Source organism: Salmo trutta, unplaced genomic scaffold (assembly GCF_901001165.1).
Source record: "Salmo trutta unplaced genomic scaffold, fSalTru1.1, whole genome shotgun sequence".
NCBI classification, from domain to species: Eukaryota; Metazoa; Chordata; class Actinopteri; order Salmoniformes; family Salmonidae; genus Salmo; species Salmo trutta.
The window spans coordinates 210,222-237,721 of record NW_021822565.1 but is presented as its reverse complement, the minus strand read 5'-3'; the positions used below and the strand labels follow the sequence as shown (position 1 = coordinate 237,721).

At 45.6% G+C, this 27,500-nt stretch overlaps 2 protein-coding genes across 2 annotated transcripts in view; both read left to right on the top strand.

Moving 5' to 3' along the window:
- LOC115182683 (aminopeptidase N) overlaps positions 1 to 3,374 on the top strand; it is a 41,541-nt gene extending 38,167 nt beyond the window's left edge. Inside the window, exons 18-20 of the mRNA XM_029744177.1 lie at positions 683 to 823; positions 1,067 to 1,148; positions 3,098 to 3,374. Of these exons, the coding sequence (XP_029600037.1) occupies positions 683 to 823; positions 1,067 to 1,148; positions 3,098 to 3,250 (376 nt within the window). The 3' untranslated portion in view covers positions 3,251 to 3,374. The remainder of the gene's footprint in view (positions 1 to 682; positions 824 to 1,066; positions 1,149 to 3,097) is intronic.
- Positions 3,375 to 9,779: 6,405 nt separating this feature from the next.
- LOC115182690 (synaptic vesicle glycoprotein 2B) overlaps positions 9,780 to 27,500 on the top strand; it is a 33,203-nt gene continuing 15,482 nt past the window's right edge. The window contains exons 1-2 of the mRNA XM_029744190.1: positions 9,780 to 9,885; positions 18,993 to 19,775. Of these exons, the coding sequence (XP_029600050.1) occupies positions 19,298 to 19,775 (478 nt within the window). The 5' untranslated portion in view covers positions 9,780 to 9,885; positions 18,993 to 19,297. The remainder of the gene's footprint in view (positions 9,886 to 18,992; positions 19,776 to 27,500) is intronic.

Here is a 27,500-nt window from a genome sequence, read left to right as displayed (position 1 = left end):
TATGTTCCCTCTATGAGCCCTCTATGAGCCCTCTATGTGCCCTCTATGAGCCCTCTATGTGACCTCTATGAGTCCTCTATGAGCCCTCTATGGGCCCTCTATGTGCCCTCTATGAGCCCTCTATGTGCCCTCTATGGGCCCTCTATGAGTCCTCTATGAGCCCTCTATGAACCCTCTATGGGCCCTCTATGAGCCCTTTATGTGCCCTCTATGGGCCCTCTATTTGCCCTCTATGAGCCCTCTATGGGCCCTCTATGGGCCCTCTATGGGCCCTCTATGTGACCTCTATGAGCCCTCTATGGGCCCTCTATGGGCCCTCTATGGGCCCTCTATGAGCCCTCTATGGGCCCTCTATGAGCCCTCTATGGGCCCTCTATGAGCCCTGTATGGGCCCTCTATGGGCCCTCTATGAGCCCTCTATGCGCCCTCTATGTGCCCTCTATGAGCCCTCTATGTGCCCTCTATGAGCCCTCTATGTGCCCTCTATGAGTCCTCTATGAGCCCTCTATGTGCCCTCTATGAGTCCTCTATGAGCCCTCTATGGGCCCTCTATGGGCCCTCTATGAGCCCTATGGGTTCTGGTCAAAGTAATGCAGTGTGTAGGAATGGAATATTATTAGTTGGTCAGTGTGGTTGTGAAGGATCATTCAGGATGGATCTAATCTGTGTGTTTGGGTTTCAGGTATCTGAACTACTGCCTGGATCCAGAGAAGATTCGGAAACAGGATGCCACATTCACCATTGTGTACATTGCTGGTAATGTTGTGGGCCAGTCTTTGGCTTGGGACTTCGTCCGAACCAACTGGGACCACTTGTTTAATGAGTGAGTAGGATCCATCATGTCTATAATGCATCTGTCTAATGTGAACGCTGTAATGTATTGGCTGTTATTCATTCTAATGTTTACGTCCCAAATGGCACCCTAATCCCTATATAGTACACTACCTCTGGTCAAAAGTAGTGGCATATAGGGTCATGTTGTAGGCCAGTCTTTGGCTTGGGACTTTGTCAATGACTTTTTTAAGGTGTTGAATTTTGACCATATTTATGTTTTCTCGTGTTGTAGTTACGGAGGGGGATCGTTGTCCTTCGCACGGCTCATTGAAGGCATCACCAGGCGCTTCTCCTCAGAGTTTGAACTGAAACAGGTAAAGCCCGTTCAGAGCTCCTGTGTCTCTGCTTGACTACGAATCAAAACCCCAGACGTCCAGTTGTCTTCCTGGTTGGTGATGTCATGCTGCTATAATTAACATAATAACAGTGCTACCTCCTAACGTGTTAATAACAGGTGAAATGAGAGGAGAAAAAAAGTCTGGTTAACTAAAAGAAAAAAACGGCAGCACACTGGTGGTCCGGATGCTTCCAAACATTTAATGGATCTGGTCAACAACGTTTCAGGAAAACATACCTTTATCAGGGTGGATGCTGTCGTCATCAAGGAAACAGAAACTCTCAGGCAAACATTCCTTTATCAGGGTGGATGCTGTCGTCATCTAGGAAACAGAAACTCTCAGGCAAACATTCCTTTATCAGGGTGGATGCTGTCGTCATCTAGGAAACAGAAACTCTCAGGCAAACATTCCTTTATCAGGGTGGATGCTGTCGTCATCTAGGAAACAGAAACTCTCAGGCAAACATTCCTTTATCAGGGTGGATGCTGTCGTCATCAAGGAAACAGAAACTCTCAGGCAAACATTCCTTTATCAGGGTGGATGCTGTCGTCATCTAGGAAACAGAAACTCTCAGGCAAACATTCCTTTATCAGGGTGGATGCTGTCGTCATCAAGGAAACAGAAACTCTCAGGCAAACATTCCTTTATCAGGGTGGATGCTGTCGTCATCAAGGAAACAGAAACTCTCAGGCAAACATTCCTTTATCAGGGTGGATGCTGTCGTCATCTAGGAAACAGAAACTCTCAGGCAAACATTCCTTTATCAGGGTGGATGCTGTCGTCATCTAGGAAACAGAAACTCTCAGGCAAACATTCCTTTATCAGGGTGGATGCTGTCGTCATCTAGGAAACAGAAACTCTCAGGCAAACATTCCTTTATCAGGGTGGATGCTGTCGTCATCTAGGAAACAGAAACTCTCAGGCAAACATTCCTTTATCAGGGTGGATGCTGTCGTCATCTAGGAAACAGAAACTCTCAGGCAAACATTCCTTTATCAGGGTGGATGCTGTCGTCATCAAGGAAACAGAAACTCTCAGGCAAACATACCTTTATCAGGGTGGATGCTGTCGTCATCAAGGAAACAGAAACTCTCAGGCAAACATTCCTTTATCAGGGTGGATGCTGTCGTCATCAAGGAAACAGAAACTCTCAGGCAAACATTCCTTTATCAGGGTGGATGCTGTCGTCATCAAGGAAACAGAAACTCTCAGGAAAACATGGGCCAAATGTCCCCTTCAGAAATACATTATTACTGTCTTAATAAACTGTCAGTTCTCTGGTCCTATAGATTAATACTGTTTTAATAACCTGTCAATTCTCTGGTTCTATAGATTAATACTGTCTTAATAACCTGTCATTTCTCTGGTCCTATAGATTAATACTGTTTTAATAACCTGTCAATTCTCTGGTTCTATAGATTAATACTGTCTTAATAACCAGTCAATTCTCTGGTCCTATAGATTAATACTGTCTTAATAACCTGTCCATTCTCTGGTCCTATAGATTAATACTGTCATCATCTAGGAAACAGAAACTCTCAGGCAAACATGGGCCAAATGTCCCTTCCCCTTCAGAAATAGATTAATACTGTCTTAATAACCTGTCAATTCTCTGGTCCTATAGATTAATACTGTCTTAATAACCTGTCCATTATCTGATCCTATAGGTTAATACTGTCTTAATAGCCTGTCCATTATTTGGTCCAATAGATTAATACTGTCTTAATAACCTGTCCATTATCTGATCCTATAGGTTAATACTGTCTTAATAGCCTGTCCATTATCCGGTCCAATAGATTAATACTGTCTTAATAACCTGTCCATTCTCTGGTCCTATAGATTAATACTGTCTTAATAACCTGTCCATTATCTGGTCTTATAGGTTAATACTGTCTTAGTAACCTGTCCATTCTCTGGTCCTATAGTTGCAGCAGTTCATTGAGGAGAATGCAGAGCAGGGTTTTGGTTCAGCCACGCTAGCAGTGGACCAGGCCCTGGAGAGAACCAAAGCCAACATGAAGTGGGTCGCAGAGAACAAGAAAGACATCCTCACATGGTTCACTGTTAATTCAGCATAAATTTATTTGTGGACTGTTTGGAGTTTAAATTCATATTTGGAGAATGCAGGTATTTAATGTTTAATAATTTGGAATGAATTATTTTTCTGAAATATTTGCTAAGAATTTTTACTGAGAACCAATAAAGTTTACATTTGTAAAAAATGTATAGAATATATTGTATTGTGTAAAAAAAAATTTAGAAGTTTGAGTCAGGAGAGTGTGAAGTCAGACAGGTTCAGCTTTATAATCAGTCTTTAAAGAAGAACTCTACAAGACAGGAAGAGAGGAGAGGAGAGGAGAGGAGAGGAGAGGAGAGGAGAGGAGAGGAGAGGAGAGGAGAGGAGAGGAGAGGAGAGGAGAGGAGAGGAGAGGAGAGGAAGGAGGAGAGGAGGAGAGGAGAGATGGGAGAGAGGAGGAGAGAGGAGAGGAGAGGAGGAGAGAGGAGGAGAGATGGGAGGAGAGGAGAGAGGAGAGGAGAGAGGAGGAGAGAGGAGAGAGGAGAGGAGAGAGCGTGTGAAGTCAGACAAGTTCAGCTCTGTAATCAGTATAAAGTAGAACTAGACAAGAGAAGAGCTCTCCTCTCCTCTCCTCTCCTCTCCTCTCCTCTCCTCTCCTCTCCTCTCCTCTCCTCTCCTCTCCTCTCCTCTCCTTCAGTTTACATCATCCCTCTGAAACTGACAGTATCTCCCTTCATTAGTGGTCTATATCCTCTCTGTCATCGTCCCTCTGAAACTGACAGTATCTCCCTTCATTAGTGGTCTATATCCTCTCTGTCATCGTCCCTCTGAAACTGGCATTTTACTAAATAGCATGAGATGGGTCTTAGAATGTCCCAGAATGCCCTGTGTTACAGAGACTGCACTGAGCCAGCGAGCCGTGCCCTCCTGCCTCGTGCCAACGGTCAGAGGGAATCTGTTGTCTGTAATCCCAACATGGAAGCTAGTACCTAGAGGACGAGCCCAGAGGATGAAGGGCAGAGAGACACAGCCAGGAGTAGGTCACTCCAACTCCAACGCAGCTCAGTGCAGATCACATTCACCAAATTCACCACATTCACCTTACCGATGGCCTCGTGCAAAAGCCTTTGACTGTGAGGTTGAACTGCATAGTTTACACAACAACCTTACTGTTAAAGATCACTGACAACTACAATGTCTTCTCCCACACGAGAGCATTTTATTTCTCTATGCTGTGTTGGGTCTGCAGTGGTGGGTCCACACAGAGTAATCCGTCAGTCACGCTGGTGCCAGTGTTCACGGTGGATTTGTGATTGGTTGGGTGGATGGCTTGACGGCTGGGTGGGGAATGTAGAGGTGGGGCTTAGGGACGGAGGGGGAGGGGAGGAAATGGAGATTGGACACTGTGTTTGCTCTAAATTTAGCCAATGGCTCGGCTGGGGTGGAGCTAATCCTCTTGGGCCTGAATTAGGATTACCAGGCAGCTTTACCACTATGGTGCCTCTATGAAAACAATACTATACACAGGAAGTACCAGGCAGCTTTACCACTATGGTGCCTCTATGAAAACAATACTCTACACAGGAAGTACCAGGCAGCTTTACCACTATGGAGCCTCTATGGAAACAATACTATACACAGGAAGTACCAGGCAGCTTTACCACTATGGAGCCTCTATGGAAACAATACTATACACAGGAAGTACCAGGCAGCTTTACCACTATGGTGCCTCTATGAAAACAAATGAAATTGTATTTCTACGATGTAATAACATGGCTATATACAGGGAGTACCATGTAATAACATGGCTATATACAGGAAGTACCAGGTAATGACATGGCTATATACAGGAAGTACCAGTACTGAGTCAATGTGGAGGGGTACCAGTTATATACAGGAAGTAGCAGGTAATAACATGGTTATATACAGGGAGTACCAGGTAATAACATGGCTATATACAGGAAGTACCAGGTAATGACATGGTTATATACAGGGAGTACCAGGTAATAACATGGCTATATACAGGGAGTACCAGGTAATAACATGGCTATATACAGGGAGTACCAGGTAATAACATGGCTATATACAGGGAGTACCAGGTAATAACATGGCTATATACAGGAAGTACCAGGTAATAACATGGCTATATACAGGGAGTACCTGGTAATAACATGGCTATATACAGGAAGTACCAGGTAATAACATGGTTTTATACAGGAAGTACCAGGTAATAACATGGCTATATACAGGGAGTACCAGGTAATAACATGGCTATATACAGGGAGTACCAGGTAATAACATGGCTCTATACAGGTAGTACCAGGACTGAGTCAATGTTCATTAAATATTTTTGAATGAATCTACACCCAATACCCCATAATGACATCACAATACTCCATAATGACATCCCAATACCCCATAATGACATCACAATACCCCATAATGACATCACAACACCCCATAATGACAAAGCGAAAACAGGTTTTTAGAAATACCTTATTTACATCAGTATTCAGACCCCTTTGTTAAGAGACTCAAAATTGAGCTCAGGTGCGTCCTGTTTTACATTTTACATTTAAGTAATTTAGCAGACGCTCTTATCCAGAGCGACTTACAAAAACTGTTTCCATTGATCTTCCTTGAGATGTTTCTACAACTTGATTGGAGTCCACCTGTGGTTAAATTCAAATGATTGGACATGATTTAGAAAGGCACACACCTGTCTATATAAAGTCCCACAGTTGACAGTGCATATCAGAGCAAAAACCAAGCCATGAAGTCGAACGAATTGTCAGTTGAGCTCCGAGACGAGATTGTGTCGAGCCACAGATCTTGGGAATTGTACCAAAACATGTCTGCAGCATTGAAGGTCCCCAAGAACACAGTGGCCTCCAGCATCAATAAATGGAATAAGTTTGGAACCACCAAGACTCTTACTAGAGCTGGCCGCCCGGCCAAACTGAACAATCGGGGGAGAAGGGCCTTGGTCAGGGAGGTGACTAAGACGCCGATGTTTACTCTGAGTTACTCCAGAGTTCCTCTGTGGAGATGGGAGAACCTTCCAGAAGGACAACCATCTCTGCAGCACTCCACCAATCAGGCCTTTATGGTAGAGTGGCCAGACGGAAGCCACTCCTCAGTAAAAGGCACATGACAGCCCACTTGGAGTTTGCTGAAAGGCACCTAAAGGACTGACCATGAGAAACAAAATTCTCTGTTCTGATGAAACCAAGATTTCATTATTTGGCCTGAATGTCAAGCGTCACGTCTGAGGGAAACCTGGAACCATCCCTACAGTGAAGCATGGTGGTGGCAGCATAATGTCTGGAGGAAACCTGGCTCCATCCCTATGGCGAAGCATGGTGGTGGCAGCATCATGCTGTGGGGTTGTTTTTCAGCGGCAGGGACTGGGAGACTAGTCAGGATCGAGGGAAAGATGAACGGAGCAATGTACAGAGAGATCCTTGATAAAAACCTGCTCCAGAGTGCTCAGGACCTCAGACTGGGGCGAAGGTTCACCTTCCAACAGGACAACAACCCTAAGCACACAGCCAAGACAATGCAGGAGTGGCTTTGGGACAAGTCTCTGAATGTCCTTGAGTGACCCAGCCAGAGCCCGGACTTGAACCTGATCTAACATCTCTGAAGAAACCTGAAAATAGCTGTGCAGCGACGCTCCCCATCCAACCTGACAGAGCTTGAGAAGATCTGCAGAGAAGAATGGGAGAAACTCCCCAAATACAGGTGTGACAAGCTTGTAGCGTCATACCCAGGAAGCCTCGAGGCTGTAATCGCTGCTAAAAGGTACTTTACATTTACATAAGTCTGAATACTTATGTAAATAAGATATTTCTGTTGTTTATTTTTTATGCATATGCAAAAATAAAATAAATACATTTTTTTGCTTTTTGTCAATATGGGGTATTGTGTGTAGATTGATGAGGAACAAAAACAATTTAATCCATTTTAGAATAAGTCTGTAACATAACATAATGTGGAAAAAGTCAAGGAGGCTGAATACGTTCTGAATACACTGCATCTACCTCCATCACTCCAGAATCCCTGTCCCCTTCCCCCTATACATATCTACCTCCATCACTCCAGTATCTCTGTCCCCTTCCCCCTATACATATCTACCTCCATCACTCCAGTATCCCTGTCCCCTTCCCCCTATACATATCTACCTCCATCACTCCAATATCCCTGTCTCCTTCTCCCTATACATATCTACCTCCATCACTCCAGTATCCCTGTCTCCTATACATATCTACCTCCATCACTCCAGTATCCCTGTCCCCTATACATATCTACCTCCATCACTCCAGTATCCCTGTCCCCTTCCCCCTATACATATCTACCTCCATCACTCCAGTATCCCTGTCCCCTATACATATCTACCTCCATCACTCCAGTATCCCTGTCTCCTTCCCCCTATACATATCTACCTCCATCACTCCAGTATCCCTGTCTCCTTCCCCCTATGCATATCTACCTCCATCACTCCAGTATCCCTGTCCCCTTCCCCCATACATATCTACCTCCATCACTCCAGTATCTCTGTCCCCTTACCCCTATACATATCTACCTCCATCACTCCAGTATCCCTGTCCCCTTCCCCCTATACATATCTACCTCCATCACTCCAGTATCCCTGTCCCCTATACATATCTACCTCCATCACTCCAGTATCCCTGTCCCCTATACATATCTACCTCCATCACTACAGTATCCCTGTCCCCTTCCCCCTATACATATCTACCTCCATCACTCCAGTATCCCTGTCCCCTTCCCCCTATACATATCTACCTCCATCACTCCAGTATCCCTGTCTCCTTCCCCCTATACATATCTACCTCCATCACTCCAGTATCCCTGTCCCCTATACATATCTACCTCCATCACTCCAGTATCCTGTCCCCTATACATATCTACCTCCATCACTCCAGTATCCCTGTCCCCTTCCCCCTATACATATCTACCTCCATCACTCCAGTATCCCTGTCCCCTTCCCCCATACATATCTACCTCCATCACTCCAGTATCCCTGTCTCCTATACATATCTACCTCCATCACTCCAGTATCCCTGTCCCCTTCCCCCTATACATATCTACCTCCATCACTCCAGTATCCCTGTCTCCTTCCCCCTATACATATCTACCTCCATCACTCCAGTATCCCTGTCTCCTTCCCCCTATACATATCTACCTCCATCACTCCAGTATCCCTGCACATATAAATATGGTACTGTAACTGACTTTTTAAATAGTTCCTGTATATAGAATGCTTACTTACTGATATTATTGTGTATTTCATATTTCCTATTCTTATTTATTGTATAAAAAAAATCTATTAATACATTGTATTGATTATTGTATTTTGGGGGTTTTGAGTTTGCAATAAAGACATTTCATTGTACTTGTGCATGTGATGTTAAAACGTGAAACTTGAAGCATATTGTCATCGATGATTAGGCCAACCACCATTGTCTCGTCAGCAAACGAAATGACGGTGTTGGAGTTGTGCGCGGCCATGCAGTCGTGGGTAATCAGGGAGTACAGGAGGGGACTAAGCACGCACCCCTGAGGGGCAGTTTGGTGGATGTGTTGTTACCTACCCTCACCACCTGGGGGGCGGCCCGTCAGGAAGTCTAGGATCCAGTTACAGAGGGAGGTGTTTAGTCCCAGGGTCCTTAGCTTAGTGATGAGCTTTGAGGGCACTATGGTGTTGAACGCTGAGCTGTAGTCAATGAACAGCATTCTCACATAGGTGTTCCTCTTGTCCAGGTAGGAGAGGGCAGTGTGGAGTGGAATAGAGATTGAGCCATCTGTGGATCTGTTGGGGCGGTGTGTGAATTGGATTGGGTCCAGAGTGTTCTGGGATGATGGTGTTGGTGTGAGCCATGACCAACCATTCAGAGCACTTCATGCTACAGATGTGAGTGCTAGGGGGCGATAGTCATTTAGGCAGGTTACCTTAGTGTTCTTGGACACAGGGACTATGGTGGTCTGCTTGAAACATGTAGATATTACAGACTGGGTCAGGGAGAGGTTGAAACATGTAGATATTACAGACTGGGTCAGGTTGAAACATGTAGATATTACAGACTGGGTCAGGGAGAGGTTGAAACATGTAGATATTACAGACTGGGTCAGGTTGAAACATGTAGATATTACAGACTGGGTCAGGGAGAGGTTGAAACATGTAGATATTACAGACTGGGTCAGGTTGAAACATGTAGATATTACAGACTGGGTCAGGTTGAAACGTAGATATGGGGGAGGAGCCTGTAGCTGTATATCCTGGCTGGACTGTACCATGTTGTTAAGCAGGGGGAGGGTGGAGGCCTGTGTGGGGGAGGAGCCTGTAGCTGTATAACCTGGCTGGACTGTACCATGTTTTTAAGCAGGGGGAGGGTGGAGGCCTGTGTGGGGGAGGAGCCTGTAGCTGTATAACCTGGCTGGACTGTACCATGTTTTTAAGCAGGGGGAGGGTGGAGGCCTGTCTGGGGATGGGATGGGATGTCTGTGTGTGGGGGGATCGTGACGTTGGAGACTAATCCCCTGGTCTGTAAATCTGCCGGCTGATAGATAAACTGATGTGGTGAATCTGCCTTTACAACTCTCTTTCCCTGGATATTGAATCTCAATTCTGGATATTTATTAATTTACTTTAATGCCAAGGGAATGCCAAGTCTGGTAAGAAAATAATTGGTTGATTTATTTATTGTATTGTTTTGTCCGTTTCACCTTTTGAAAGTCAAATGAAATGACATCCCATGTTAGACTACATGTTGAGTCGCTTTCCAGTGAAGAGGACAGGAAGTACAAGTACTGGTGAAATAACATTACTGATCGTTACAATGAAAGAGTCCATTTATTTCCCGTTGTCGGTCTCCTTGCAGTGCTGTGTCTGTTGAGCTGTAAACTCAGAGTCTAGGAGGAGAAATTTAGGTATTTTTCATATATAATAAAATAAAAACATTTGGGAAGTGTGATATTTTAATGGTAAAAAAAGTGATATTCTATCCAATAGGAAGGTAATACTGCATTACACTCCGTAGCCACATCAGGACGTCCCGTTCGGATATACAGTTGGACGTGAACTACCTCGCTGATTTCCACCGTCATTTACATCAAAAATAAAACAGAAAGTATAATGTCACAGCCATTCCAATAGAGTCATCTGTCATTATGTATATTCTCTCCTTAAACAATATAAGGATTTAGTTGAGGAGGTGCAAAGGGGACGATCTAATTGACAATGTTTCGTGTCCAGTATGAACTACAGTACAGGGAAGGATTCCCCTTTGACCTCTCTGTGTGCAGTATGAACTACAGTACAGGGAAGGATTCCCCTTTGACCTCTCCGTGTCCAGTATGAACTACAGTACAGGGAAGGATTCCCCTTTGACCTCTCCGTGTCCAGTATGAACTACAGTACAGTGAAGGATTCCCCTTTGACCTCTCCGTGTCCAGTATGAACTACAGTACAGGGAAGTAGAAGGATTCCCCTTTGACCTCTCCGTGTCCAGTATGAACTACAGTACAGGGAAGGATTCCCCTTTGACCTCTCCGTATCCAGTATGAACTACAGTACAGGGAAGCAGAACGATTCCCCTTTGATCTCTCCGTGTCCACTATGAACTACAGTACAGGGAAGGATTCCCCTTTGACCTCTCCATGTCCAGTATGAACTACAGTACAGGGAAGGATTCCCCTTTGACCTCTCCGTGTCCAGTATGAACTACAGTACAGGGAAGGATTCCCCTTTGACCTCTCCGTGTCCAGTATGAACTACAGTACAGGGAAGGATTCCCCTTTGACCTCTCCGTGTCCAGTATGAACTACAGTACAGGGAAGGATTCCCCTTTGACCTCTCCGTGTCCAGTATGAACTACAGTACAGGGAAGTAGAATGATTCCCCTTTGACCTCTCCGTGTCCAGTATGAACTACAGTACAGTGAAGGATTCCCCTTTGACCTCTCCGTGTCCAGTATGAACTACAGTACAGGGAAGGATTCCCCTTTGACCTCTCTGTGTCCAGTATGAACTACAGTACAGGGAAGGATTCCTCTTTGACCTCTCCGTGTCCAATATGAACTACAGTACAGGGAAGGATTCCCCTTTGACCTCTCCGTGTCCAGTATGAACTACAGTACAGGGAAGGATTCCCCTTTGACCTCTCCGTGTCCAGTATGAACTACAGTACAGGGAAGTAGAAGGATTCCCCTTTGACCTCTCCGTGTCCAGTATGAACTACAGTACAGGGAAGGATTCCCCTTTGACCTCTCCGTGTCCACTATGAACTACAGTACAGGGAAGGATTCCCCTTTGACCTCTCCGTGTCCAGTATGAACTACAGTACAGGGAAGGATTCCCCTTTGACCTCTCTGTGTCCAGTATGAACTACAGTACAGGGAAGGATTCCCCTTTGACCTCTCCGTGTCCAGTATGAACTACAGTACAGGGAAGGATTCCCCTTTGACCTCTCCGTGTCCAGTATGAACTACAGTACAGGAAGTAGAAGGATTCCCCTTTGACCTCTCCGTGTCCAGTATGAACTACAGTACAGGGAAGGATTCCCCTTTGACCTCTCCGTGTCCAGTATGAACTACAGTACAGGGAAGCAGAAAGATTCCCCTTTGACCTCTCCACGCCATCAGGGACCTGTTGAGCTCAGCATGAACTTCCTGTTTCAGTAGGACACTTCCTGCATTACTGCCAAACATGTCCACATTCTACCGGAACATTTGGAACGGCCACAGACATACAATGCCCTTCATATTGGCTCTGTGCCCTCAACTGACTGTCTCCTTCTGATGACATCACTACCCACTCCATGTGTGTTTTCAGCCATGTCACACTACATTATGTCTCATCGTTATCGATACCAGGTCCATTTATGAGAGGTTGGGTAGTTCTCAGAGGTTGGTTTTCAAATGGGACTTGCCTTTTAAACATTGTAGGGTAACCTTGCAGAGTAAAATAGCATTGAAGACAGACTCTAACGTTGTTATGTATACATGTAGCTCCCAGCTGGACCTGCCGTGCTATCAGACAGGACACTGAAGGTGAATACTAGAAACTAACCAGTCACCTTCACATGGACATGCTTTAACTCATGATGTCCACTTCCTGTTATTTGATGAAACAGAACAGCAACAGGAAGTCCTCGTCATCTGTCCAGGAGTCTAACTGTTGTTCCTTTTCATCTTGATTGGTACGTCTAATCACTCTGATTTAACACTGACTCTGTGACAGGGAAGCTTGAAACTGATTATAGGTATTTCGGTGCGCATTTCCATGTAAAAACATGTGAACCTTGTCAAACTATCAAGAGTTAATAAATGATTTGAGAAGACAGAAGCACTATAATACAACATTCTGCAACACCCATCCTTGAACTGATTGACACATTAGAGTCTCTTAAGGATTAGCCCCCTTTTAAAAAAATGTTCACCGAAAATGTCATACCCAACTCTAACTTCCTGTAGCTCAGGCCCTGAAGCAAGGATATGTATTTTCTTGGTACCATTTGAAAGGAAACACTTTGAAGTTTGTGGAAATGTGAAATTAATGTAGGAGAATATAACACTTTAGATCTGGTAAAAGATAATACAAACAAAAAACAACCTGTTATTTTATATTTTTTTGTACCATCATCTTTGAAACGCAAGAGAAAGGCCATAAAGTATTATTCCAGCCCAGGTGCAGTGTAGATTTTGGCCACTAGTTGGCATCAGTGTATGTGCAAAGTGCTACACTGATCCAATGAACCATTGCATTTCTGTTTAAATTTTGTATCAAGACTGCCCAAATGTGCCCAATTTGTTTATTAATAACTTTTCAAGTTCATAACTGTACACTCTCCTCAAACAATAGCATGGTATTATTTCACTGTAATAGCTACTGTAAATTGTGATAGCTACTGTAAATTGTTAGATTAACAAGAATTTAAGCTTTCTGCCCATATCAGATATGTCTATGTCCTGGGAAATGTTCTTGTTACTTACAACCTCATGCTAATTGCATTAGCCTACGTTAGCTGAACCGTCCCGAAGAAGCTCTAGCAGAGAAGCGGTGGATACAGGACACAGGGGAAATCTAGCAGCGGATACAGGAGACGGGAAGTCTAGAGGTGGATACAGGGAACAGGGGAAGGGTAGTGGGGGATACAGGACACAGGGGAAGGGTAGTGGTGGATACAGGGCACAGGGAAGGATTAGTGGTGGATACAGGACACAGGGGAAGGGTAGTGGTGGATACAGAACACAGGGGAAGGGTAGTGGTGGATACAGGGGACAGGGGAAGGGTAGTGGTGGATACAGGACACAGGGGAAGGGTAGTGGTGGATACAGGGTACAGGGGAAGGGTAGTGGTGGATACAGGACACAGGGGAAGGGTAGTGGTGGATACAGGGTACAGGGGAAGGGTAGTGGTGGATACAGGACACAGGGGAAGGGTAGTGGTGGATACAGGGCACAGGGAAGGATTAGTGGTGGATACAGGACACAGGGGAAGGGTAGAGGTGGATACAGGGTACAGGGGAAGGGTAGTGGTGGATACAGGGAACAGGGGAAGGGTAGTGGTGCATACAGGACACAGGGGAAGGGTAGTGGTGGATACAGGGAACAGGGGAAGGGTAGTGGTGGATACAGGACACAGGGGAAGGGTAGTGGTGGATACAGGGAACAGGGGAAGGGTAGTGGTGGATACAGGACACAGGGGAAGGGTAGTGGTGGATACAGGGAACAGGGGAAGGGTAGTGGTGGATACAGGACACAGGGGAAGGGTAGTGGTGGATACAGGGAACAGGGGAAGGGTAGTGGTGGATACAGGGAACAGGGGAAGGGTAGTGGTGGATACAGGACACAGGGGAAGGGTAGTGGTGGATACAGGACACAGGGGAAGGGTAGTGGTGGATACAGGACACAGGGGAAGGGTAGTGGTGGATACAGGGAACAGGGGAAGGGTAGTGGTGGATACAGGACACAGGGGAAGGGTAGTGGTGCATACAGAACACAGGGGAAGGGTAGTGGTGGATACAGGACACAGGGAAGGATTAGTGGTGGATACAGGACACAGGGGAAGGGTAGAGGTGGATACAGGGAACAGGGGAAGGGTAGTGGTGGATACAGGGAACAGGGGAAGGGTAGTGGTGGATACAGGGAACAGGGGAAGGGTAGTGGTGGATACAGGACACAGGGGAAGGGTAGTGGTGCATACAGGACACAGGGGAAGGGTAGAGGTGGATACAGGGAACAGGGGAAGGGTAGTGGTGGATACAGGGAACAGGGGAAGGGTAGTGGTGGATACAGGACACAGGGGAAGGGTAGTGGTGGATACAGGACACAGGGGAAGGGTAGTGGTGCATACAGAACACAGGGGAAGGGTAGAGGTGGATACAGGGCACAGGGGAAGGGTAGTGGTGGATACAGGACACAGGGGAAGGGTAGTGGTGGATACAGGACACAGGGGAAGGGTAGTGGTGGATACAGGACACAGGGGAAGGGTAGTGGTGGATACAGAACACAGAGGAAGGGTAGAGGTGGATACAGGCCCCAGGGGAAGGGTAGTGGTGGATACAGGCCCCAGGGGAAGGGTAGAGGTGGATACAGGGTACAGGGGAAGGGTAGTGGTGGATACAGGGAACAGGGGAAGGGTAGAGGTGGATACAGGGAACAGGGGAAGGGTAGAGGTGGATACAGGGTCCAGGGGAAGGGTAGAGGTGGATACAGGCCCCAGGGGAAGGGTAGTGGTGGATACATGCCCCAGGGGAAGGGTAGTGGTGGATACAGGACACAGGGGAAGGGTAGTGGTGGATACAGGACACAGGGGAAGGGTAGAGGTGGATACAGGGTCCAGGGGAAGGGTAGTGGTGGATACAGGGAACAGGGGAAGGGTAGTGGTGGATACAGGGTACAGGGGAAGGGTAGTGGTGGATACAGGACACAGGGGAAGGGTAGTGGTGGATACAGGACACAGGGGAAGGGTAGTGGTGGATACAGGACACAGGGGAAGGGTAGAGGTGGATACAGGACACAGGGGAAGGGTAGTGGTGGATACAGGACACAGGGGAAGGGTAGAGGTGGATACAGGGCACAGGGAAGGGTAGTGGTGGATACAGGGAACAGGGGAAGGGTAGAGGTGGATACAGGACACAGGGGAAGGGTAGTGGTGCATACAGGCCCCAGGGGAAGGGTAGTGGTGGATACAGGGTCCAGGGGAAGGGTAGTGGTGGATACAGGGTCCAGGGGAAGGGTAGAGGTGGATACAGGGAACAGGGGAAGGGTAGTGGTGGATACAGGACACAGGGGAAGGGTAGTGGTGGATACAGGACACAGAGGAAGGGTAGTGGTGGATACAGGTGAAGGGTAGTGGTGGATACAGGACACAGGGGAAGTCTAGAGGTGGATACAGGGTCCAGGGGAAGGGTAGTGGTGGATACAGGTGAAGGGTAGTGGTGGATACAGGACCCAGGGGAAGTCTAGAGGTGGATACAGGACAGGGAAGGCAGAATGACATTTCTGCAGTCTTAATCTGGATTAATCCTTCATGAGGACACACACAGAGAGGCTTGCTACCGGTGTCAGCCAGTACACACGAGTACTACTCTGGCTGTACGCCCACTCTCTCTCTCCGTACTCTCCGTCTGTCTCCGTGAGAGACTAGGGAGTGACAGTCAGCCAGTCAGCCATAAAGAAACATGTTGGGTCAGACTGACAGACAGACAGACACTGGCTCGGTACAGAGTAATGGACACCTTGGAGGAAAAGGCCAAAGAAATGTTCTCTACTGTATTCTACTGTACTGAACTGTTCTCTACTGTCCTGTACTGAACTGTTCTCTAATGTTCTCTACTGTACTGAACTGTTCTCTACTGTTATCTACTGTACTGAACTGTTCTCTACTGTACTGAACTGTTATCTACTGTACTGAACTGTTCTCTACTGTACTGAACTGTTATCTACTGTACTAAACTGAACTGTCCTCTACTGTACAGTACTACTCTGTGCTCTTCTCTACTGCCATGTACTGTACTGTACTATACTGCACTCTACTGTACTGAACTGTTCTCTACTGTTATCTACTGTACTGAACTGTTATCTACTGTACTGAACTGTTCTTTACTGTACTGAACTGTTCTCTACTGTACTGTATTATACTGTCCTGTACTGTACTGTACTATACTGTACTGTACTCTATTGTACTGTACTGTACTGTACTGTTCTCTACTGTACTGAACTGTTCTCTACTGTACTGAACTGTTCTCTACTGTTATCTACTGTCCTGTACTGAACTGTTCTCTACTGTTCTCTACTGTACTGAACTGTTCTCTACTGTTCTCTACTGTCCTGTACTGAACTGTTCTCTACTGTACTGAACTGTTCTCTACTGTACTGAACTGTTCTCTACTGTACTGTACTCTACTGTTCTCTACTGTACTGTACTCTACTGTTCTCTACTGTGCAGTACTATACTGTGCTCTTCTCTACTGCCATGTGCTGTACTGTACTATACTGCACTCTACTGTACTGTACTGTTCTCTACTGTACTGTATTCTACTGTCCTGTACTGTACTGTACTCTATTGTACTGTTCTCTACTGTACTGTACTGTACTGTTCTCTACTGTTCTGTATTATACTGTCCTGTACTGTACTGTACTCTATTGTACTTTACTGTACTATACTGTACTGTACTCAATTGTACTGTACTGTACTGTACTATACTGTACTGAACTGTTCTCTAATGTTATCTACTGTACTGAACTGTCCTCTACAGGTCTGTCTGGTGTACAGTTTGGACATGTTTGTCTGATGTACAGTTTGGACAGGTCTGTATGATGTCTGATGTTCAGTTTGGACAGGTCTGTCTGATGTCCAGTTTGGACAGGTCTGTCTGATGTACAGTTTGGACAGGTCTGTCTGATGTACAGTTTGGACAGGTCTGTATGATGTTCAGTTTGGACAGGTCTGTCTGATGTCCAGTTTGGACAGGCCTGTCTGATGTACAGTTTGGACAGGTCTGTTTGATGTACAGTTTGGACAGGTCTGTCTGATGTTCAGTTTGGACAGGTCTGTCTGATGTCTGATGTCCAGTTTGGACAGGTCTGTCTGATGTCCAGTTTGGACAGGTCTGTCTGATGTCCAGTTTGGACAGGTCTGTCTGATGTACAGTTTGGACAGGTCTGTCTGATGTATGATGTCCAGTTTGGACAGGTCTGTCTGATGTACAGTTTGGACAGGTCTGTCTGATGTCTGATGTACAGTTTGGACAGGTCTGTCTGATGTTCAGTTTGGACAGGTCTGTCTGATGTCCAGTTTGGACAGGTCTGTCTGATGTACAGTTTGGACAGGTCTGTCTGATGTCTGATGTACAGTTTGGACAGGTCTGTCTGATGTACAGTTTGGACAGGTCTGTCTGATGTCCAGTTTGGACAGGTCTGTCTGATGTCCAGTTTGGACAGGTCTGTCTGATGTCCAGTTTGGACAGGTCTGTCTGATGTCCAGTTTGGACAGGTCTGTCTGATGTCCAGTTTGGACAGGTCTGTCTGATGTACAGTTTGGACAGGTCTGTATGATGTTCAGTTTGGACAGGTCTGTCTGATGTACAGTTTGGACAGGTCTGTCTGATGTACAGTTTGGACAGGTCTGTTTGATGTACAGTTTGGACAGGTCTGTCTGATGTTCAGTTTGGACAGGTCTGTCTGATGTCTGATGTCCAGTTTGGACAGGTCTGTCTGATGTCCAGTTTGGACAGGTCTGTCTGATGTCCAGTTTGGACAGGTCTGTCTGATGTACAGTTTGGAAAGGTCTGTCTGATGTATGATGTCCAGTTTGGACAGGTCTGTCTGATGTCTGATGTACAGTTTGGACAGGTCTGTCTGATGTACAGTTTGGACAGGTCTGTCTGATGTCTGATGTACAGTTTGGACAGGTCTGTCTGATGTACAGTTTGGACAGGTCTGTCTGATGTACAGTTTGGACAGGTCTGTCTGATGTACAGTTTGGACAGGTCTGCCTGATGTCTGATGTACAGTTTGGACAGGTCTGTCTGATGTACAGTTTGGACAGGTCTGTCTGATGTCCAGTTTGGACAGGTCTGTCTGATGTACAGTTTGGACAGGTCTGTCTGATGTCTGATGTACAGTTTGGACAGGTCTGTCTGATGTACAGTTTGGACAGGTCTGTCTGATGTTCAGTTTGGACAGGTCTGTCTGATGTCCAGTTTGGACAGGTCTGTCTGATGTCTAGTTTGGACAGGTCTGTCTGAAGTACAGTTTGGACAGGTCTGTCTGATGTCCAGTTTGGACAGGTCTGTCTGATGTCTGATGTACAGTTTGGACAGGTCTGTCTGATGTCTGATGTACAGTTTGGACAGGTCTGTCTGATGTACAGTTTGGACAGGTCTGTCTGATGTTCAGTTTGGACAGGTCTGTCTGATGTCCAGTTTGGACAGGTCTGTCTGATGTCTAGTTTGGACAGGTCTGTCTGATGTACAGTTTGGACAGGTCTGTCTGATGTACAGTTTGGACAGGTCTGTCTGATGTTCAGTTTGGACAGGTCTGTCTGATGTCTAGTTTGGACAGGTCTGTCTGATGTACAGTTTGGACAGGTCTGTCTGATGTACAGTTTGGACAGGTCTGTCTGATGTACAGTTTGGACAGGTCTGTCTGATGTATGACGTACAGTTTGCATGAAAAGTGTTCAACTCCATTTCTCTAGTCATGCTGAGGCATAATTGAGGAGATTTGATGTGTGCCTCGTCATGAATTATAAATATGATGTTTTCTCTCTTCCAGGTCCAGCACGAGGCCTTGAACATCTGTTTACCAGGAGAGAGAGAGCTCTGTCACCAGAGTCCTGCCACCACAGCAACTGAGGCCTTATCTAACACAGTCTCAGGACCATTCTGTAGAGGAACCACCAGCTAAGTCCATTAATAACAACCTGACCGTTTCAGTTGTCCGGACTAAAGGATCAGAAGTCATTGAGAGTAAGACGGACGGTTCCCCCGCCAAGGATAATGCTAATATAGCCTCCTCAGTATCTCCAGCAGACAACCACTCTAGAGGTACTAACATAGATCCCTCCTCCAGCTGTAACCATGGACGACCATTGGCAGAACAACGTGAACCAGCAGGGCACTGAGATCCCCACCTACGGGGAGGGAGGCGGCCAGGAGTACCCCTACCAGGCTGACTTCCCCCAGCAGGAGGGAGGAGGGGACGAAGACGCCAGGAGTGATGCCACGGAGGGTCACGATGAGGATGCAGAGGCGATGTACGAAGGAGAGTACCAGGGGATCCCCCACCCTGACGAGATCAAGGCGGCCCAGCGGGCGGCCAGGGCCGAGGCCAGGAAGAAGGCCAGGCTGGCGGCGGCGATGCCGGATGAGGAGGACCTGGCAGAACAGTATGAGAACATCATGGAGGACTGTGGGCATGGCCGTTTCCAGTGGACCCTGTTTATCGTGCTGGGCATGGCGCTGATGGCGGATGGCGTGGACGGATTTGTGGTGGGCTTCGTGTTGCCTAGCGCCGAGAAGGACATGTGCTTATCCAACGCCAACAAGGGCATGCTGGGTAAGTCACAGGTAAAAAGTTATTTTGGGGGGCGGTTCAATAAAACCTGTTGTTATGGAACACCTTCTGACAATGGTTCTTCTAAACAGTTTAAGATAGTCTCTACATACTAATAGATATACTGTATTGGGCAGACTGCTGCGTGCTTCCACCTTATTGAAAGTATATCACTGGAAGATGTGCCAGCTATTTGTTAAAGCTATAACGTCTACAGTTACACTGTAACCACCCAGAACGTCTTATAACGTCTACAGTTATCAGTTACACTGTAACCACCCAGAACGTGTTGTAACGTCTACAGTTACGCTGTAACCACCCAGAACGTGTTGTAACGTCTACAGTTACGCTGTAACCACCCAGAACGTGTTATAACGTCTACAGTTACGCTGTAACCACCCAGAACGTGTTGTAACGTCTACAGTTATCAGTTACGCTGTAACCACCCGGAACGTGTTGTAACGTCTACAGTTACGCTGTAACCACCCAGAACGTGATATAACGTCTACAGTTACGCTGTAACCACCCAGAACGTGTTATAACGTCTACAGTTACGCTGTAACCACCCAGAACGTGTTATAACCTCTACAGTTATCAGTTACGCTGTAACCACCCAGAACGTGTTATAACATCTACAGTTACGCTGTAACCACCCAGAACGTGTTATAACCTCTACAGTTATCAGTTACGCTGTAACCACCCAGAACGTGTTATAACGTCTACAGTTATCAGTTACGCTGTAACCACCCAGAAGGTGTTGTAACGTCTACAGTTACGCTGTAACCACCCAGAACGTGTTGTAACGTCTACAGTTACGCTGTAACCAACCAGAACGTGTTGTAACTTCTACAGTTACGCTGTAACCACCCAGAACGTTATTTTGGGGGGCGGTTCAATAAAACCTGTTGTTATGGAACACCTTCTGACAATGGTTCTTCTAAACAGTTTAAGATAGTCTCTACATACTAATAGATATACTGTATTGGGCAGACTGCTGCGTGCTTCCACCTTATTGAAAGTATATCACTGGAAGATGTGCCAGCTATTTGTTAAAGCTATAACGTCTACAGTTACACTGTAACCACCCAGAACGTCTTATAACGTCTACAGTTATCAGTTACACTGTAACCACCCAGAACGTGTTGTAACGTCTACAGTTACGCTGTAACCACCCAGAACGTGTTATAACGTCTACAGTTATCAGTTACGCTGTAACCACCCAGAACGTGTTATAACGTCTACAGTTACGCTGTAACCGCCCAGAACGTGTTATAACGTCTACAGTTATCAGTTACGCTGTAACCACCCAGAACGTGTTGTAACGTCTACAGTTACGCTGTAACCACCCAGAACGTGTCATAACGTCTACAGTTATGAGTTACGCTGTAACCACCCAGAACGTGTTGTAACGTCTACAGTTACGCTGTAACCAACCAGAACGTGTTGTAACTTCTACAGTTACGCTGTAACCACCCAGAACGTGCTGTAACGTCTACAGTTATCAGTTACGCTGTAACCACCCAGAACGTGTTGTAACGTCTACAGTTACGCTGTAACCACCCAGAACGTGTTATAACGTCTACAGTTACGCTGTAACCACCCAGAACGTGTTGTAACGTCTACAGTTATCAGTTACGCTGTAACCACCCAGAAGGTGTTGTAACGTCTACAGTTACGCTGTAACCACCCAGAACGTGTTGTAACGTCTACAGTTACGCTGTAACCAACCAGAACGTGTTGTAACTTCTACAGTTACGCTGTAACCACCCAGAACGTTATTTTGGGGGGCGGTTCAATAAAACCTGTTGTTATGGAACACCTTCTGACAATGGTTCTTCTAAACAGTTTAAGATAGTCTCTACATACTAATAGATATACTGTATTGGGCAGACTGCTGCGTGCTTCCACCTTATTGAAAGTATATCACTGGAAGATGTGCCAGCTATTTGTTAAAGCTATAACGTCTACAGTTACACTGTAACCACCCAGAACGTCTTATAACGTCTACAGTTATCAGTTACACTGTAACCACCCAGAACGTGTTGTAACGTCTACAGTTACGCTGTAACCACCCAGAACGTGTTATAACGTCTACAGTTATCAGTTACGCTGTAACCACCCAGAACGTGTTATAACGTCTACAGTTACGCTGTAACCGCCCAGAACGTGTTATAACGTCTACAGTTATCAGTTACGCTGTAACCACCCAGAACGTGTTGTAACGTCTACAGTTACGCTGTAACCACCCAGAACGTGTCATAACGTCTACAGTTATGAGTTACGCTGTAACCACCCAGAACGTGTTGTAACGTCTACAGTTACGCTGTAACCAACCAGAACGTGTTGTAACTTCTACAGTTACGCTGTAACCACCCAGAACGTGCTGTAACGTCTACAGTTATCAGTTACGCTGTAACCACCCAGAACGTGTTGTAACGTCTACAGTTACGCTGTAACCACCCAGAACGTGTTATAACGTCTACAGTTACGCTGTAACCACCCAGAACGTGTTGTAACGTCTACAGTTATCAGTTACGCTGTAACCACCCGGAACGTGTTGTAACGTCTACAGTTACGCTGTAACCACCCAGAACGTGATATAACGTCTACAGTTACGCTGTAACCACCCAGAACGTGTTATAACGTCTACAGTTACGCTGTAACCACCCAGAACGTGTTATAACCTCTACAGTTATCAGTTACGCTGTAACCACCCAGAACGTGTTATAACATCTACAGTTACGCTGTAACCACCCAGAACGTGTTATAACCTCTACAGTTATCAGTTACGCTGTAACCACCCAGAACGTGTTATAACGTCTACAGTTATCAGTTACGCTGTAACCACCCAGAAGGTGTTGTAACGTCTACAGTTACGCTGTAACCACCCAGAACGTGTTGTAACGTCTACAGTTACGCTGTAACCACCCAGAACGCGTTCTAACGTCTACAGTTATCAGTTACGCTGTAACCACCCAGAACGTGTTATAACGTCTACAGTTCCGCTGTAACCACCCAGAACGTGTTGTAACGTCTACAGTTATCAGTTACGCTGTAACCACCCAGAAGGTGTTGTAACGTCTACAGTTACGCTGTAACCACCCAGAACGTGTTGTAACGTCTACAGTTACGCTCTAACCACCCAGAACGTGTTATAACGTCTACAGTTATGCTGTAACCACCCAGAACGTGTTGTAACGTCTACAGTTACGCTGTAACCACCCAGAACGTGTTGTAACTTCTACAGTTACGCTGTAACCACCCAGAACGTGTTCTAACGTCTACAGTTATCAGTTACGCTGTAACCACCCAGAACGTGTTATAACGTCTACAGTTACGCTGTAACCACCCAGAACTTGTTGTAACGTCTACAGTTATCAGTTACGCTGTAACCACCCAGAAGGTGTTGTAACGTCTACAGTTATCAGTTACGCTGTAACCACCCAGAATGTGTTATAACGTCTACAGTTATCAGTTACGCTGTAACCACCCAGAACGTGTTGTAACGTCTACAGTTATGCTGTAACCACCCAGAACGTGTTGTAACGTCTACAGTTATCAGTTACGCTGTAACCACCCAGAACGTGTTATAACGTCTACAGTTATCAGTTACGCTGTAACCACCCAGAACGTGTTGTAACGTCTACAGTTATCAGTTACGCTGTAACCACCCAGAATGTGTTATAACGTCTACAGTTATCAGTTACGCTGTAACCACCCAGAACGTGTTGTAACGTCTACAGTTACGCTGTAACCACCCAGAACGTGTTGTAACTTCTACAGTTACGCTGTAACCACCCAGAACGTGTTGTAACGTCTACAGTTATCAGTTACGCTGTAACCACCCAGAACGTGTTGTAACGTCCACAGTTATCAGTTACGCTGTAACCACCCAGAACGTGTTGTAACGTCTACAGTTACGCTGTAACCACCCAGAACGTGTTGTAACTTCTACAGTTACGCTGTAACCACCCAGAACGTGTTGTAACGTCTACAGTTATCAGTTACGCCGTAACCACCCAGAACGTGTTGTAACGTCTACAGTTATCAGTTACGCTGTAACCACCCAGAACGTTTTGTAACGTCTACAGTTATCAGTTACGCTGTAACCACCCAGAACGTGTTGTAACGTCTACAGTTACGCTGTAACCACCCAGAACGTGTTGTAACTTCTACAGTTACGCTGTAACCACCCAGAACGTGTTGTAACGTCTACAGTTATCAGTTACGCTGTAACCACCCAGAACGTGTTGTAACGTCTACAGTTACGCTCTAACCACCCAGAACGTGTTATAACGTCTACAGTTACGCTGTAACCACCCAGAACGTGTTGTAACGTCTACAGTTATCAGTTACACTGTAACCACCCAGAACGTGTTGTAACGTCTACAGTTATCAGTTACGCTGTAACCACCCAGAACGTGTTGTAACGTCTACAGTTATCAGTTACACTGTAACCACCCAGAACAGATCCATTCATTGTGTTATCCAGCCCCAGGTTCTCCCCCAGCCCCTCCCCAGCCCCAGTCCCTCCCCCAGTCCCTCCCCCAGTCCCTCCCCCAGTCCCTCCCCCAGGCCCTCCCCAGCCCTCGCCCAACCCCTCCCTCAGTCCCTCCCCCACTCCCTCCCCCAGCCCCTCCAGCTGTGACTGGGCTGGGACCTGATTGAAGGCTAACTGTGATGCCTGAGGCCTGGTACAAGGACATACCGTTTGTTGCGTATCGAAGGATACTAATCCACCGTGAAGTGCACTGAGAGCACAGCACAGCAACACAAGCCGCTAGTCTAAGATAAGCTGTTTACCTCACTGTAATTAGGACTGTAGTATAAACCCAGGACAGTGGAGACCTGAGTTACCCCACTGTAATTAGGACTGTAGTATAAACCCAGGACAGTGGAGACCTGAGTTACCCCACTGTAATTAGGACTGTAGTATAAACCCAGGACAGTGGAGACCTGAGTTACCCCACTGTAATTAGGACTGTAGTATAAACCCAGGACAGTGGAGACCTGAGTTACCCCACTGTAATTAGGACTGTAGTATAAACCCAGGACAGTGGAGACCTGAGAGAGATGAGACATGTTCTGTAGGTGTATCACGTCCTGACCAGTTAAGGGGTTATTTGTTATTGTAGTTTGGTCAGGACGTGGCAGGGGGGTATTTGTTTTACGTGGTTCGGGGTGTGTGTTTATGTAGAGGGGTGTTTGGTTAGAGTATTCCGGGGTTTTTGGGTTATGTTCTATGTGTCGTATTCTAGGTTTTATCTATGTTGTGTGTTTCTTTGTGTTGGCCTGGTGTGGCTCTCAATCAGGAACAGCTGTACATCGTTGTTGCTGATTGAGAGTCCTGTTTTCACCTGTCCATTTGTGGGAAGTTGTATTCGTGCACTGCTGTGTGTAGCCTGCAGAACTGTTAGCTGTCGTTCGTTTTGTTGTTTTTGTAATAAAATAAATATGAGCATTCACGTACCCGCTGCATTTTGGTCCACTTCCTACGACGGCCATTACAAGTCGCTTCTATAGCAACGAGGGTTCTACTGACATACACCAGCACTGATGTTCTCTCACTTCAGTTCAAAATGGCCGCCATGTTTTTCCAAAATGTTTTAGAAAGGCAGACTGGAGTGTTCAAGACCAATATCTCTGCACTCTGATTGGAGGATAAAAAAAAAATGACTCACTAGTTAGCGTCGCCAATCAAAATGACCCACTAGTTAGCGCCGCCAATCAAAATGACCCACTAGTTAGCGCTGCCAATCAAAATGGCCCACTAGTTAGCGCCACCAATCAAAATGACCCACTAGTTAGCGCTGCCAATCAAAATGACCCACTAGTTAGCGCTGCCAATCAAAATGAGTCACTAGTTAGTGCTGCCAATCAAAATGACCCACTAGTTAGCGCTGCCAATCAAAATGACTCACTAGTTAGCGCTGCCAATCAAAATGACTCACTAGTTAGCGCTGCCAATCAAAATGACTCACTAGTTAGTGCTGCCAATCAAAATGACCCACTAGTTAGCGCTGCCAATCAAAATGACTCACTAGTTAGCGCTGCCAATCAAAATGACTCACTAGTTAGCGCTGCCAATCAAAATGACTCACTAGTTAGCGCTGTCAATCAAAATGAGCAACTAGTTAGCGCTGCCAATCAAAATGACCCACTAGTTAGCGCTGCCAATCAAAATGACCCACTAGTTAGCGCTGCCAATCAAAATGAGCCACTAGTTTGCGCTGCCAATCAAAATGACCCACTAGTTAGCGCTGCCAATCAAAATGACCCACTAGTTTGCGCTGCCAATCAAAATGACCCACTAGTTAGCGCTGCCAATCAAAATGACCCACTAGTTAGCGCTGCCAATCAAAATGACCCACTAGTTAGCGCCGCCAATCAAAATGACCCACTAGTTAGCGCTGCCAATCAAAATGACCCACTAGTTAGCGCCGCCAATCAAAATGACCCACTAGTTAGCGCCGCCAATCAAAATGACCCACTAGTTAGCGCTGCCAATCAAAATGAGCCACTAGTTAGCGCTGCTAATCAAAATGACCCACTAGTTAGCGCTGCCAATCAAAATGACCCACATAATAAAAAAGTTGCTCATTTTCAATGTAAAATAGTTTGGTAACATTTCCCCTCTAAATTGCCAATGTATTATGGCCTTCAGAGGGCCGGCCTAGTACTGAATACAACCTGGTGATATAAGAACATAATGAAAAGTCTATAATATACCTGGGCTTTACTATGTACTGTATATTATGGTGTAATAAATGAGATCGCTGAATCCATTGGCTTTACTATGAACTGTATATTATGGTGTAATAAATGAGATCGCTGAATCTATAGGCTTTAATCTCTATAATACTCAGCATCATATAGGAATCATTTTGTCAGTATGTTAACATCCAAATGGATCCCTCTGTCTTCATTTAGAAGTTGTTGTCAGTGTGTTAACATCCAAATGGATCCCTCTGTCTTCATTTAGAAGTTGTTGTCAGTGTGTTAACATCCAAATGGATCCCTCTGTCTTCATTTAGAAGTTGTTGTTAATATGTTAACATCCAAATGGATCCCTCTGTCTTCATTTAGAAGTTGTTGTTAATATGTTAACATCCAAATGGATCCCTCTGTCTTCATTTAGAAGTTGTTGTTAATATGTTAACATCCAAATGGATCCCTCTGTCTTCATTTAGAAGTTGTTGTTAGTATGTTAATTAACATCCAAATGGATCCCTCTGTCTTCATTTAGAAGTTGTTGTTAATATGTTAATTAACATCCAAATGGATCCCTCTGTCTTCATTTAGAAGTTGTTGTCAGTGTGTTAACATCCAAATGGATCCCTCTGTCTTCATTTAGAAGTTGTTGTCAGTGTGTTAACATCCAAATGGATCCCTCTGTCTTCATTTAGAAGTTGTTGTTAATATGTTAACATCCAAATGGATCCCTCTGTCTTCATTTAGAAGTTGTTGTTAGTATGTTAATTAACATCCAAATGGATCCCTCTGTCTTCATTTAGAAGTTGTTGTTAATATGTTAATTAACATCCAAATGGATCCCTCTGTCTTCATTTAGAAGTTGTTGTTAATATGTTAACATCCAAATGGATCCCTCTGTCTTCATTTAGAAGTTGTTGTCAGTGTGTTAACATCCAAATGGATCCCTCTGTCTTCATTTAGAAGTTGTTGTTTTAACCCAGATTATGTCACTGTGCTTTGACTTCACACACATTT